Source organism: Artemia sp. Qi Xiang Cuo, chromosome 14 (genome assembly GCF_049724085.1).
Source record: "Artemia sp. Qi Xiang Cuo chromosome 14, ASM4972408v1, whole genome shotgun sequence".
Lineage (NCBI taxonomy): Eukaryota > Metazoa > Arthropoda > Branchiopoda > Anostraca > Artemiidae > Artemia > Artemia sp. Qi Xiang Cuo.
In genome coordinates, this window is record NC_142807.1 from 23,801,923 (window position 1) to 23,817,344 (window position 15,422).

At 34.0% G+C, this 15,422-nt stretch overlaps 1 protein-coding gene across 1 annotated transcript in view; it reads left to right on the top strand.

Moving 5' to 3' along the window:
* Positions 1-15,422, top strand: part of LOC148944286 (intraflagellar transport protein 140 homolog) — a 254,533-nt gene that overhangs the window by 91,587 nt on the left and 147,524 nt on the right. The window contains exon 6 of the mRNA XM_089099895.1: positions 2,868-3,069. Within this exon, the coding sequence (XP_088956021.1) occupies positions 2,868-3,069 (202 nt within the window). The remainder of the gene's footprint in view (positions 1-2,867; positions 3,070-15,422) is intronic.

The following is a 15,422-nucleotide window of genomic DNA, read 5'->3' on the forward strand; positions in this document are numbered from 1 at the left end:
CTGTGGCTTCCATGCACTACTATATTTGGTGTTCCGATGTCGCGGCTATACTTAAAAGCAGTTTCTCATCATTTATGCTGACAATCCACGTCTGAACGACTTTCTAGTGGAAAATATCCTCTCGTACCTGTATAATGTGGATTTCGGTGCCCTAAGAGTAAAGTGCTGAAAAAATTAATGTGAATTTGCTTATTAATAAAATGTATATATGCAACAATCTCTTTAAATCTTCACTTTAGATTTCTTTTTCGGTGTATAGGCAACTGTCGTGAACCCCTAATGCTGGTAAATTATTTGGATTCACTATATCTTGATCTTGATTGACTACAAAGTCAGGGTCACATTTTCTACAGTATAATTTAACTTCACTCTTGTCATATCTCTTTGTATAGTCAATGATACAATTTGCATTCATATTCTGAAATTCACGAGTTTCAATCTGTCTATTTGAAGCAATATCACATACAGTGTTTTCTAATGGTGAATCACATTCGGTAACTGCCAAATAAAAATCACTAGGTTTACAGTCATAATAGACAGTGTCGTCACAACGATGACGTAGAAACCAAATTGTCTTGTTACCCCAAGAGTTGAATCGTAGACCGGATTCTTCCTCCCAGAATAATTTAAATCCACGACGATATCAATCTCGTAGAAAGAAACTGAAATCACGTTTGGGGTTCTTTCGAATCATACCGAGGTAAGTGTTCTCCCGCTGATTACATTTGTCATAGTGACATTTGGAGCACAGATGTCCTCTATGGTGAGAGTCACAAATCTCTTCAAGACATGAATTACATCCTTTAATTTGTACTGCATAGCCTTTATGTAATTTACAAGGATTACATAACTTACACTTTTCACTATAGTCATCAATAATTGTACAATTCTTACATTGAGTCCAACTGCCAAGAGTGTATATGGATAGTGGACATGTATAGAACATTTTTTGGTTTCCGATGTCAACTCTCTCAAAGCTAAAACGAAACTGATCGTCCTCGCTCGATAAATTCAGGGTGGAGGAATGGGAGAGGAGTAACTCTGTGACGTCACCTCTTTCGAATGGGGAGTCATCTACATTGAATTTATGGCAATGTTTTCAAAAGTATATCCACGATATTATTCTGCTTTGTTCCAATTAATATATCAATAAATTGAGTATAAACATTTGAGTAAAATTGACAAAGCTTCATACAATAGTCCAATGGGGGAGAATCAGTCCCCAATATAATTTCAAGTGTCCACTGATAGAATATCCTGCATTAAAGAGATAACTCGAGAAAGTCATCATCGAGAATAAAATGTTTTTCCATAATCACATGATTCGATCTAATTATCTCTTTCTCGAATTTATTCATTTTTAATTCATATCACCCTGAATTTTGACTCTAGACTGACCATGAATCGTTAGCTTAACGTTCTAACAAAAAGAAAGGGAACATTTTCGATTTCGAAACAATTTTATTGGATAATTACAACAATAATACTAGACATGTACAATTAGCGATACAGTTTATTGTTTTCGATATGTTTCACTAATGCTCTTAAAGCACATTGAAGTCTATTCATATGCGCTATATCAACTTTTGCAGCGAAACATAATTGATCCTCCATTTTAAATTTGCTCAAGGACATCACATATCTTGCATATACTTCATCCCATTCCAGACAAAGCCGTGATCCTCTCGTGATTTCCATCGCAATGTTAGGGGCTCTCGTATTATTACTACTAACTCCACTATCAACTTCTAATAGGGTAAGAATTCCACTCATCATCAGCACAAATATATCCAAATGAGTAAAGTCAAACTGTTCTCGCTCCTTTGAAGTCTATTCACACCCTAATAAAAACTATATAAAAAATCCTTCCCTTGTATTCTCTGCAATCCTCTCCCGCTAATATTTCCGATCCCCTGATCGGCTTAGAAGGAGACACGTGATCCTGTTTCCCGTTATCGTATCAATAAATTCCCCCACCGATTATGTAATCAATTTCTCGGAAATTCACTTGTCCTAGTCGATTATGTAATCAATTTCTCGGAAATCCTCTCCCCCACCGATTGTGTAAATCAAGTTCTCGGAAATCCCTTTCCCCCCTCTTGTCCTAGATCAGTACATATTTTCCCCCCGTCAATGTGCATGTGCAAACTTTGTCCCGAAGACAATACACCTGGACGAACAACAACAAATCAATTGACCTTGACCCCATTAGACTCGATCTATAATCCTTGAATAAATTATACCCCGTCAGTATTCTATGCCCATATATGGTGCCCCGTTCGGAGTCGATAGGGCCTTTCTACTGACACTCTGTTTAAAAAAAAGTGCAGTACATTTAAAAGTTTTAATAGAAATAATATATAAAGTTAATAAGTAATTTTCTAAAAACAGCGATACAAATACAACCTAAGCGAATATCTCGGCTATATAACTAATAGCTATCTTCAGCGAAACATAATGCAAGCATTAAAAGAAATAAACAAACTAGAGCCTATCTCATTCACAAACTCTCCGAAAAGTTAACTTGAACTAAAAACCACAAGAAATATAAAAGTTTGGACGGAACCTTAGAATAATTACCTCCTCAAAGCTGTGTCCTTACAGAGCGCGAAAAAAAATTGCTTTTGAAAAAAAATAGTTCGCGTGACGAAACAAAATCGCCCGGGAATTCGCACCGAAGGAGATTTTTTAACTAAAACCATAAAAAATAAAAACATTTGGACGGAACCTTAGTTATATTGCCTCATTAAGGCTCAGCTGAGACTCTAAAAGCTCTGGTCGTCGGCATTGTTTGAAACTTTATCTATTTATACATAATAAGTTTAATTTGTTCTGTGACATAACTTATAAAATCGTTATATTTTTAGGTAAAGTTGAGTAAATGGAGAAACGACTCTTTACACGTAAAATGGCTCAAGGATTCTTCTCCTGTTTTAGCCATTACTACCTCTAGTCTTACTGTCCGACTATGGAACCCAATCACTAGCGATAGTGCAGTCTTAGAGATGGAAGTTGATGAAAACTATAAGGATATTGATTTTATTTCCAGTATGGAGAGTCACAGATCAGGTTTGCGCTGTTTCAATTCTTTTATTGATTTGTACTCTCAAAAATGTTGCGGTGGCATTTGCATAAACAATTTCAAAATTATTATTCTAATTTCTAAGATATGTTGCTCTTAATTTTATGATTATTTATTGCTGTAAATTTTATAAAATATTTAGACGCCTTGTGGTTAGCTCCTTTTGCCAGCTATTTGGATAAATAATAATTTGCCTTCAACTGACAATTGATTCTATTTTAATGGCTTTGTAGATTTTCCTTACTGCTTTCACCAGTTTTAGCGCAAACAGTGAAATCGCCAAATGTATGATAAAATAACCAATTTTTACATAAAAGCACCGAAAATCACCAAATCACCAGAAAATCCAATAGCATGAAAAATAACCGAGTTTAATCAAATAAAGCACCAATGGTCGACTACCTGCGCCCAATTACTGATAGACAATCGATATTGCCAAATACGCAGTAATATTCAATTTTTGCTTGTACGCACTAAACTACCACGTATCTCGTTTGCCCGTTGGCTCACAGGTTTCAAGTATGAACATACTGGAAAAAATCAGCAGCTCTAGTTCAAAAGTACCCAAGAAATTTGGGAATTGAACTTTCTGATGAGCTGATAGACCTAAAGTTAATATATTCAGTCAAATTTGGCGCCAAATCCTACCACAGCCCTGCATAGCCCAGAATCAAGAACTATAAGTTATTTCCCGATGGCATATAAGGTTTATGGAAGGGAACAGTCGTATAAACTTTGGAGGAGGCTCATTTGATGGGAAATTAAAAGTTCTAGCTCTCAATTTTAAGATCCAAAAGTGATCAGAGGGCAACAGCCTCCCATCTCCCTCCACGTCCTTTTTTTCCCAAATGCATCCGATTGAAACGTTTAGATAGTCATTGCGTTCAATTTAGTTGAAAGATTGTATAACAATGCCTTCGGGGCTTACAAAACCCCCAGAGCCATGGGGCAAGGATTGTTAGTTATACCCCAGGGGCATTTAAGGTTTTTATTGAAAATGTGGCCATATAAACTTTGGAGAATGCTCGTTTGATTGGAAACTCAAAGTTCTATTCCTCTTTTTTAAGAGTTGAAAGTGATCAGAGGGCAACTAGCCCCCCACGGCCTCTTTTCCCCAAATGTATCGGATCGAAATTTTGAAATAGTCATTATATTCAACGTAGTCCAAATATCAAATAATTATGGTTCTGGTTTTGAATCCCCCCCCCTCCAGCCCTCGAGGAAAGGGATATAAAAGTAGAGGAGGGGGTACCAGCCCCACGAGAACACCGTGCTGCCATCTACAATTTAGTTTAATGCTGACGGGACATAATTTATTCAAGGATTATCGATCGAGTCTAATGGGGGTGTCAAGGTCAATCGATCTGTTGTTGTTGTTGTTTGGCCACGTGTAATGTCATGAGGGGTGATTTACATAATCGATTGGAGACATAATTTTTTCAATGATTATCGATCGAGTCTAATGGGGGTCAAGGTCAATCGATCTGTTGTTGTTGTTGTTCGGCCACGTGTAATGGCATGAGGGGTGATTTACATAATCGGCGGGGAAATTGATGATTCACGAAGGTGGCCAATTTATAGCCTTTCGCTCAGGGAATTATTGATTTATGACACTGTGGGGTGATTTACATAATCGCTAGGGGAAATTATTGATTCACGATGGGGGAATTATGAAACAAACATGACTTCATTATTGTTTGGCTAACCTAGCCTGTGAACTTGATTTACATAATCAGCGGGGAGTTTCATGATTCACGAAGAGGGAATTCAGAAATATTAAGGCTTCTTTAATCTTAGGTCTTTGGTATAAAAGTTCATTAGGTCAGAGAGAAAAATTAATATACTATTTTTAAAAAGGGCTTCGGGAAGGGGGAATTAAGAAACATTAAGGCTTCTTTAATCTTAGGTCTGAGGGATAAACGTTCTTTAGGTCAGAGAGAAAAATTAATATACTATTTTTAAATAGGGCTTCACGAAGGGGGAATTAAGAAACATTAAGGCTTCTTTAATCTTAGGTCTGAGGGATAAACGTTCTTTAGGTCAGAGAGAAAAATTAATATTATATTTTTAAATAGGGCTTCATTGATCTTTAGTGTCATGAATTATAAATGACATCACTTGTTATCTTGGAATTATGTGGAAGTCTAAAGAGATAGAAATTCTATTTTTAAATACGGCTTCACGGAGCTTTAAGTCGGAGAGATAAATTGATATTCTAACGAAACCATAATAGTTTAGCTAGGAAAATTTATGAGATGAAGAGATTAACGTAGGAAAGGGTTTCCTAGAAATTTGAAATGTGAAAGCACTGAGATGCCAAACAAAAGGAACACGATGAAATTACTTTTAGGGATTATTTGGGCGAAACGGTTTTAGACAGCTTATGGAATTATTTCGGCGAAACCGTTAGAGACGTTGATTTAAAAGATGATTTAAAAGATGATTTTTGAGTGTGGTCGTTATAATACACAAGTTCCATTGAACAGTGTTGTCAGGTCCCCTACCCCAACCCCAAAAGGTTCCAATCCCCCACCCCAACCCCGAAGGAAGTCCCCGGTACTCAAAGGTCCCCCAAGCTTCCATAGAGCCCCAGCCCCCCAAACGCCCTCCTCAGACCCTCAAAGGCCCTCCTCTGGTCCTCAAATGGCCCCCCGGACCCCCAAAGGGCACCCCGGACCCCAAAGGCCCTCCTCTGGTCCTCAAAGGGCCCCCGGACCCCCAAAGAGCCACCGGCGCACCCAAAGACCCACCCAGACCCCCAAAGGCCATCCCCGGGCCCCCCAAAGGCCCATCGAGCTCCCAAAGGACCAACGGGGTCCCAAAGGCCCTAAACCGGTCCCCAAATGTCCCCCAGGCCCCCAACCGTCCCCCGGACCCCCAAAGGCCCTCCTCCGGCCTCCAATGGCACACCGAGCTCCCAAAAGACCAACGGGGTCCCAAAGGCATTCCCCCGGTCCCCCAATGTCCCCCAGGCCCCCCCCGGGCCGCCCGGACCCTCAAAGGCCCCCCACGCTCCCAAAGGGCCACCGGCGCTCCCAAAGGCCCACCCAGACCCCCAAAGGACATCCCCGGGCCCCCCAAAGGCCCACCGAGCTCCCAAAGGACCAACGGGGTCCCAAAGGCCATACACCGGTCCCCAAATGTCCCCCAGGCACCCAAACGCCCTCCCTGTCCCACAAAGGCCCCCCAAGCTCCCACAGGGCCACCGGCGCCCCCAAAGGCCCACCCCGACCCCCAAAGGCCATCCCCGGGCCCCCCAAAGGCCCATCGAGCTCCCAAACGACCACCGGGGTCCCAAAGGCCCTCCACCGGTCCCCAAATGTGTGTTGGTCGATTTATTTGATGTTTTTCATGGATGTTTAATGGTTTTTGTCAAGTTCTCTTCTGAACTTTACCAAAGAACACACTTCAATTCTAATTTCTCCAGAAAAAATAAAAATCTTCCACATCAGTTTTAAGTTCCCCAATGAAATAAAGAAATTTAAAGTTCTATTCTAAATTTTTCTCTAGAAGATAGGAAAAGTTATACTACGATTGTGATTATTTTCCATGAAGATAAAAAGTTTCACTTTAATTCTAAATTATTGATCAATTCTATTTTCCCAAAATAATATAAAAATTTTCCACTTCACTTCAGATTTTTCTCGAAGAGATGAAAAATTTAAAATACTATTCCAAATTTTTCATAGAAGGTAGAAAAGTTCAAGATCTCTTCTGAATTTTACCAACAAACACAGTTCAATTATAATTTATCCAGAGAAAATAAAAAGCTTCCCCTTCAGTTTTATGTACATAAAGACAAAAAAACTTTAAAGTTCTGCTCTAAATTTTTCTGTAGAAAAAAGGAAAAGTTATACTATGTTAGTGATTATTTTCCATGAAGATAAAAAGTTTCACTTTAATTCTAAATTTTCTTAAATTCAGTTCCGACTTTTCACATAGAGATGAAAAAAATTTAAAGTTATGTTCCAAATTTTTCATAGAATATTGGAAAAGTTATACTTTGATCGTGAATATTCAAGTTCTCTTCTGAATTTTATCAAAGAACACACTTCAATTCTAATTTCTCCAGAGAAAACAAAAATCTTCCACTTCAGTTCATTATTTCACAAAGACAAAGAAATTTAAAGTTCAATTCTAATTTTTCGGTGGAAGATGGAAAAAGTAATATCATACTTGTGAATATTTTCACGGAAGATAAAAAGTTTTAGTTCAATTTTAAATTTTCACAACGAAGTCAAGGAAAGTTCAAGTTCTCTTCTGAATTTTCTCAATGAAAAAGAAATTAGTCATTGAAAATTTCTATTTTTTCCAAATAATATAAAAATTTTCCACTTTAGTTCAGATCTGTCTCGAAGAGATGAAAAATTTAAATACTGTTCCAAATTTTTCACAGCAGAGAAAAAAGTTCAAGTTCTCTTCGGAATTTTAGCAAAGAACACACTTCAATTCTAATTTCTCCAGAGAAAACAAAAATCTTCCACTTCAGTTCTTTATTTCACAAAGACATAAAGAAATTTAAAGTTCATTTCTAATTTTTCGGTGGAAGATAGAAAAAGTAATATCATACTTGTGATTATTTTCCTGGAAGATAAAAAGTTCTAGTTCAATTTAAAATTTTCTCAACGAAGTGAAGAAAAGTTCAAGTTCTCTTCTGAACTTTACCAGAGAACACACTTCAATTCTAATTTCTCCAGAGAAAACAAAAATCTTCCACTTCAGTTCTTTATTTCATAAAGACATAAAGAAATTTAAAGTTCAATTCTAATTTTTCGGTGGAAGATAGAAAAATTAATACCATACTTGTGAATATTTTCACGGAAGATAAAAAGTTTCACTTTATTTATAATTTTTATTAAATTTGGTTCTGATTTTTCTCAAAGAAATAAAAAATTTAAAGTTCTGTTCCAAATTTTTCATAGAAGATAGAAAAAGTTATACATTGATATTGAATATTCAACATGAAGATAATGAACTCCACTTTAATTCAGAGTTTTCTCGAAGAAGTGCAAAATGTTCAAGTTCTCCTATCTATGGCTAAGTTTGCTAAAGACAAGCTATTTTCTTGTGATAACACACAAAATCAGAAAAAATGATCAATGTTCCTATAGTACCTACTCAATTAGACTAAAAATGAAGATATTTATGCAGAGTTTCAACTAGCTATGGCTAATTTTTATAAAGACAAGCTATTTTCTTGCGAAAACACTCAAAATCAGAAAAAATGTTCAATGTTCCTTTAGTACCTACTCAATTAGACTAAAAATGAAGATATTTATGCAGAGTTTCAACTAGCTATGGCTAAGTTTGCTAAAGACAAGCTATTTTCTTGTGAAAACCCACAAACTCAGAAAAAATGTTCAATGTTCCATTAGTACCTACGCAATTAGACTAAAAATGAAGATATTTGTGCAGAGTTTCAACTAGCTATGGCTAAGTTTGCTAAAGACAATCTATTTTCGTGCTAAAACACACAAAATCAAAAAAATTTTCAATATGGCTTTAGTACCTACGCAATTAGGCTTAAATGAAGATATTTATGCAGAGTTTCAACTAGATATGGCTAAGTTTTCTAACTACACTCTATTTTCTTTCAACAACACACACAATAATATCAAATATTTTAATTGTTGCTCTATGAAATAATCAATTAGACTAAAAATTAAGATATTTATGCAGAGTTTCAACTAGCTATGGCTAAGTTTACTAAAGACAAGCTATTTTCTTGCGAAAACACACAAAATCACAAAAAATGTTCAATGTTCCTCTAGTACCTACACAATTAGACTAAAAATGAAGATATTTATGCAGAGTTTCAACTAGCTATGGCTAAGTTTACTAAAGACAAGCTATTTTCTTGCGAAAACACACAAAATCTGAAAAAATGTTCAATGTTCCTCTAGTATCTACACAATTAGACTAAAAATGAAGATATTTATGCAGAGTTTCAACTAGCTATGACTAAGTTTGCTAAAGACAAGCTATTTTCTTGCGAAAACACAAACAAAATCAGAAAAAATGTTCAGATGTTCCTATATTACCTACTCAATTAGACTAAAAATTAAGTTATTTATGCAGAGTTTCAACTAGCTATGGCTAAGTTCGCTAAAGACAATCTATTTTCTCACTAAAACACACAAAATCAGAAAAAAATTTTCAATGTTCCTCTAATACCTACGTAATTAGGCTTAAATGAAGAGATTTATGAAGAGTTTCAACTATCTATGGCTAAGTTTGCTAAAGACAAGCTATTTTCTTGCGAAAACACACAAAATCAGAAAAAATGTTCAATGTTCCTATAGTACCTATACAATTAGGCTGAAATGAATATATTTATGCAGAGTTTCAACTATCTATGACTAAGTTTTCTAAAGACAAGCAATTTTCTTGCAAAAACACACAAAATCAGAACTAAAATGTTCAATGTTCCTCTAGTACCTACGCAATTAGGCTTAAATGAAGATATTTATGCAGAGTTTCAACTATCTATGGCTAAGTTTGCTAAAGACAAGCTATTTTCGTGCGAAAACACACAAAATCAGAAAAAATGTTCAATGTTCCTTTAGTACCTAAACAATTAGGCTTAAATGAAGATATTTATGCAGAGTTTCAATTATCTATGTCTAAGTTTGCTATAGACAAGCTATTCTCTTACAAAAACACAAACAAAATCAGAAGTAAAATGCTCAATGTTCATCTAGGACCTACAAAATTAGACTAAAAATGAAGATATTTATGCAGAGTTTCAACTAGCTATGGCTAAGTTTGTTAAAGACAAGCTATTTTCTTGCGAAAACACACAAAATCAGAAAAATGTTCATTTAGTACCTACACAATTAGACTAAAAATGAAGATATTTATGCAGAGTTTCAACTAGCTATGACTAAGTTTTCTAAAGACAAGATATTTTCTGGAGACAACACAAAAAAAATCAGAAAAAATGTTCAATGTTCATTTAGTACCTACGCAATTAGACTAAAAATGAAGGTATTTATGCAGAGTTTCAACTAGTTATGACTAAGTTTGCTAAAGACAAGCTATTTTCTCTCGAAAACACACAAAATCAGAAAAAATGTTCAATGTTCCTCTAGTACCTACGCAATTAGGCTCAAATGAAGATATTTATGCAGAGTTTCAACTAGCTATGGCTAAGTTTGCTAAAGACAAGCTATTTTCTTGCGAAAACACACAAAATCATAAAAAATGTTCAATTTTCTTTTAGTACCTACTCAATTAGGCTGAAAAGAAGATATTTATGCAGAGTTTCAACTATCTATGACTAAGGTTGCTAAAGACAATCCCTTTTCGTGCGAAAACACACAACCTCATACAAAATTTTCAATGTTCCTTTAGGACCTACGAAATGGGGCTTAAATGAAGATATTTATGCAGAGTTTCAACTAGCTATGGTTAATTTTGCTAAAGACAAAATATTTTCATGCGAAAACACAAACAAAATCAGAAAAAATTTTCAGTTTTCATATAGTACCTACGCAATTAGTCTAAAATGAAGATATTTATGCAGAGTTTCAACTAGCTATGGCTAAGTTTGCTAAAGACAAGCTATTTTCTTGCGAAAACATACAAAATCAGAAAAAATGTTCAGTGTTTCTTTAGTACATACACAATTAGGCTAAAAATGAAGATATTTATGCAGAGTTTCAACTAGCTATGGCTAAGTTTGCTAAAGACAAGCTATTTTCTTGCGAAAACACAAAAAATCAGAAAAAAAGTACAATGTAAAAATAGAACATACTAAATTAGGCTTACCTCAAGATATTGATGCAGAGTTTCTACTATCTATGGCTAAGTTTGCTAAAGACAAGCTATTTTCTCACGAAAACACACAAAATCAGAAAAAAATGTTCAATGTTCCTTTAGCACCTATGCAATTAGGCTGAAATGAAGATATTTATGCAGAGTTTCAACTGGCTATGGCTAAGTTTGCTAAAGACAAGCTATTTTCTTACAAAAACACACAAAATCAGAAGTAAAATGTTCAATGTTCCTCTAGTACCTACACAATTAGACTAAAAATGAAGATATTTATGCAAAGTTTCAACTAGCTATGGCTAAGTTAGGTTAGGTTAGGTTAGGCTAAGTTAGGTTAGGTTAGGTTAAGTTAGGTTAGGTTAAGTTAGGATAGGATAGTTTCGCATACGGCATCGCGGGACCTTAGGCTAACCTAGCCTAACCTAACTTAACCTAACCTAACTTAATCTAACCTAACCTAACCTAATCATATGCGCGCGTACGTAGGCTAACCTAGCCTAACCTAACTTAACCTAACCTAACTTAATCTAACCTAACCTAACTTAACCTAACCTAACTTAATCCAACCTAACCTAACCTATATGCGCACGTACATAGGCTAACCTAACCTAATCTAACTTAACCTAACCTAACAATATTTTTTCTGATTTTGTGTGTTTTCGCAAGAAAATAGCTTGTCTTTAGCAAACTAATACAAAGCAAGTTGAAACACTGCATAAATATCTTCAATTATAAAAAAATTTCGTAGGTAATAAAGTAACATTGAACATTTTTTCTTATTTTGTGTGTTTTCGCAAGAAAAGAGCTTGTCTTTAGCAAACTTAGACATAGCTAGTTGAAACTCTGCATAAATATCTTCATTTTTATCCTAATTGCGTAGGTACTAAAGGAACATTGAACATTTTTTCTAATTTTGTTTGTGTTTTCGCAAGAAAATAGCTTGTCTTTAGCAAACTTAGCCATAGTTAGTTGAAACTCTTAATAAATATCTTCATTTAAGCCTACTTGCGTAGGTACTAAATGAAAATTGAAAATTTTTTCTGATTTTGTGTGTTTTCGTGAGAAAATAACTTGTCTTTAGCAAACTTAGCCATAGATAGTTGAAACTCTGCATAAATATCTTCATTTCATCAAAATTCCGTAGGTACTAAATGAACATAGAACATTATTTCTGATTTTGTGTGTTTTCGCAAGAAAATAGCTTGTCTTTAGCAAACTTAGCCATAGCTAGTTGAAACTGTGCATAAATATCTTCATTTTTAGCCTAATTGTGTATGTACTAAAGGAACACTGAACATTTTTTCTGATTTTGTATGTTTTCGCAAGAAAATAGCTTGTCTTTAGAAAACTTAGCCATAGCTAGTTGAAACTCTGCATAAATATCTTCATTTTTAGTCTAATTGCGTAGGTACTAAAGGAACATTGAACATTTTTTCTGAATTTTTTTGTTTTTTAGCAATAAATTATCTTTTCTTTAGCAAACTTAGCCATAGCTAGTTGAAACTCTGCATAAATATCTTCATTTCAGCCTAATTGCGTAGGTACTAGAGGAACATTGATCATTTTTTCTGAGTTTGTGTGTTTTCACAAGAAAAGAGCTTGTCTTTAGCAAACTTAATCATAGCTAGTTGAAACTCTGCATAAATATCTTCATTTAAGCCTAATTGTGTAGGTACTAAAAGAAAATTGAACATTTTTTCTGATTTTGTGTCTTTTCGCAAGAAAATAGCTTGTCTTTAGCAAACTTAGCCATAGATAGTTGAAACTCTGCATAAATATCTTCATTTCAGCCTAATTGCGTAGGTACTAGAGGAACATTGAACATTTTTTTCTGATTTTTTGTGTTTTCGTGAGAAAATAGCTTGTCTTTAGCGAACTTAGCCATAGCTAGTTGAAACTCTGCATAAATACCTTCAATTTTTGTCTAATTGCGCAAGTACTAAAGGAACATTGAAAATTTTTTTCTGATTTTGTTTGTGTTTTCGCAAGAAAATAGCTTGTCTTTAGCAAACTTAGTCATAGCTAGTTGAAACTCTGCATAAATATCTTCATTTTTAGTCTAGTTGCGTAGGTACTAAAGGAACATTGAGCATTTTTTCTGATTTTGTGTGTTTTCGCAAGACAATAGCTTGTCTTTAGCAAACCTAGCCATAGCTAGTTGAAACTCTGCATAAATATCTTCATTTTTAGTCTAATTGCGTAGGTACTAAAGGAACATTGAACATTTTTTCTGAGTTTGTGGGTTTTCATAAGAAAATAGCTTGTCTTTAGTAAACTTATCCATTGCGATTTGAAACTCTGTATAAATATCTTCATTTAAACATAATTGCGTAGGTACTACATACAAATTGACCATTTTTTTGATTTTATGTGTTTTCGCTAGAAAATATAGTTTATGTTGCACTTTTAGCCCTAGCTAGTTGACACCCTGCATACATATCCATATTTTTATTCTAAGTGTGTATGTTCTATAGTGAAATTTAACATTTTTCTGAGTATGATTGATTCCACTTTAGAATATCTAGTCCTTTGCACTCATATGAAAATATAGCAGAACATCTGAAGAAATATATTAATAAAGAGAAACAGTGTGTATGGCCTAAATGGCCAGAATAAATTTTTTCTGAGCTTAAGTGCTTTAGCTAGAGAATAGCTTGCTTGTAGCAAGCTTAGCCATAGATAGTTGAAAATTTGCATAAATATCTTCATTTTTAGTCTAATTGCGTAGGTACTAGAGGAACATTGATCATTTTTTCTGATTTTGTGTGTTTTCACAAGAAAATAGCTTGTCTTTAGCAAACTTAGCCATAGATAGGAGAACTTGAACATTTTGCACTTCTTCGAGAAAACTCTGAATTAAAGTGGAGTTCCTTATCTTCATGTTGAATATTCACAATCAATGTTTAACTTTTTCTATCTTCTATGAAAAATTTGGAACAGAACTTTAAATCTTTTATTTCATTGAGTAAAATCAGAACCAAATTTAAGAAAAATTATAAATAAAGTGAAACTTTTTATCTTCCGTTAAAATATTCACAAGTATTATATTACTTTTTCTATCTTCCACCGAAAAATTAGACTTGAATTTTAAATTTCTTTATGTCTTTGTGAAATAAAGAACTGAAGTGGAGGATTTTTGTTTTCTCTGGAGAAATTAGAATTGAAGTGTGTTCTTTGGTAAAGTTCAGAAGAGAACTTGAACTTTTCTTCACTTCGATGAGAAAATTTAAAATTGAACTAGAACTTTTTATCTTCCAGGAAAATATTCACAATTATGCTATTACTTTTTCTATCTTCCACCGAAAAATTAGAATTGAACTTTAAATTTCTTTATGTCTTTGTGAAATAAAGAACTGAAGTGGAAGATTTCTATTTTCTCTGGAGAAATTAGAATTGAAGTGTGTTCTTTGCTAAAAGTCCGAAGAGAGCTTGAACTTTTTTATCTTCTGTGAAATTTGGAACAGTATTTAAATTTTTCATCTCTTCGAGAGAGATCTGAACTAAAGTGGAAAATTTTTATATTATTTGGAAAAATAGAAATGATCAATGACTAATTTCTTTTTCATTGAGAAAATTCAGAAGAAAACTTGAACTTTCCTTGACTTCGTTGTGAAAATTTAAATTTGAACTAGAACTTTTTATCTTCCGTGAAAATATTCACAAGTATGGTATTACTTTTTCCATCTTCCACCGAAAAATTAGAATTGAACTTTAAATTTCATTATGTCTTTGTGAAATAAAGAACTTAAGTGGAAGATTTTTATTTTCTCTGTAGAAATTAGAATTGAATTGTGCTCTTTGATAAAATTCAGAAGAGAACTTGAATATTCACGATCAAAGTATAACTTTTCCAATATTCTATGAAAAATTTGTAACAGAACTTTAAATTTTTTTCATCTCTATGTGAAAAATCGGAACTGAATTTAAGAAAATTTAGAATTAAAGTGAAACTTTTTATCTTCATGGAAAATAATCACTAACATAGTATAACTTTTCCTATTTTCTACAGAAAAATTTAGAACAGAACTTTAAATTTTTTATGTCTTGGTGTACATAAAACTGAAGTGGAAGCTTTTTATTTTCTCTGGAGAAATTAGAATTGAATTGTGTTTGTTGGTAAAATTCAGAAGAGAACTTGAACTTTTCTATCTTCTATGAAAAATTTGGAATAGTATTTTAAATTTTTCATCTCTTCGAGAAAAATATGAAGTGAAGTGGAAAATTTTTATATTATTTTGGGAAAATAGAATTGATCAATAATTTAGAATTAAAGTGAAACTTTTTATCTTCATGGAAAATAATCACTAGCATAGTATAACTTTTCCTATTTTCTACAGAAAAATTTAGAACAGAACTTTAAATTTCTTTATTTCATTGGGGAACTTAAAACTGAAGTGGAAGATTTTTATTTTTTCTGGAGAAATTAGAATTGAAGTGTGTTCTTTGGTAAAGTTCAGAAGAGAACTTGACAAAAACCATTAAACATCCATGAAAAACATCAAATAAATCGACCAACACACATTTGGGGACCGGTGGAGGGCCTTTGGGACCCCGTTGGTCCTTGGGG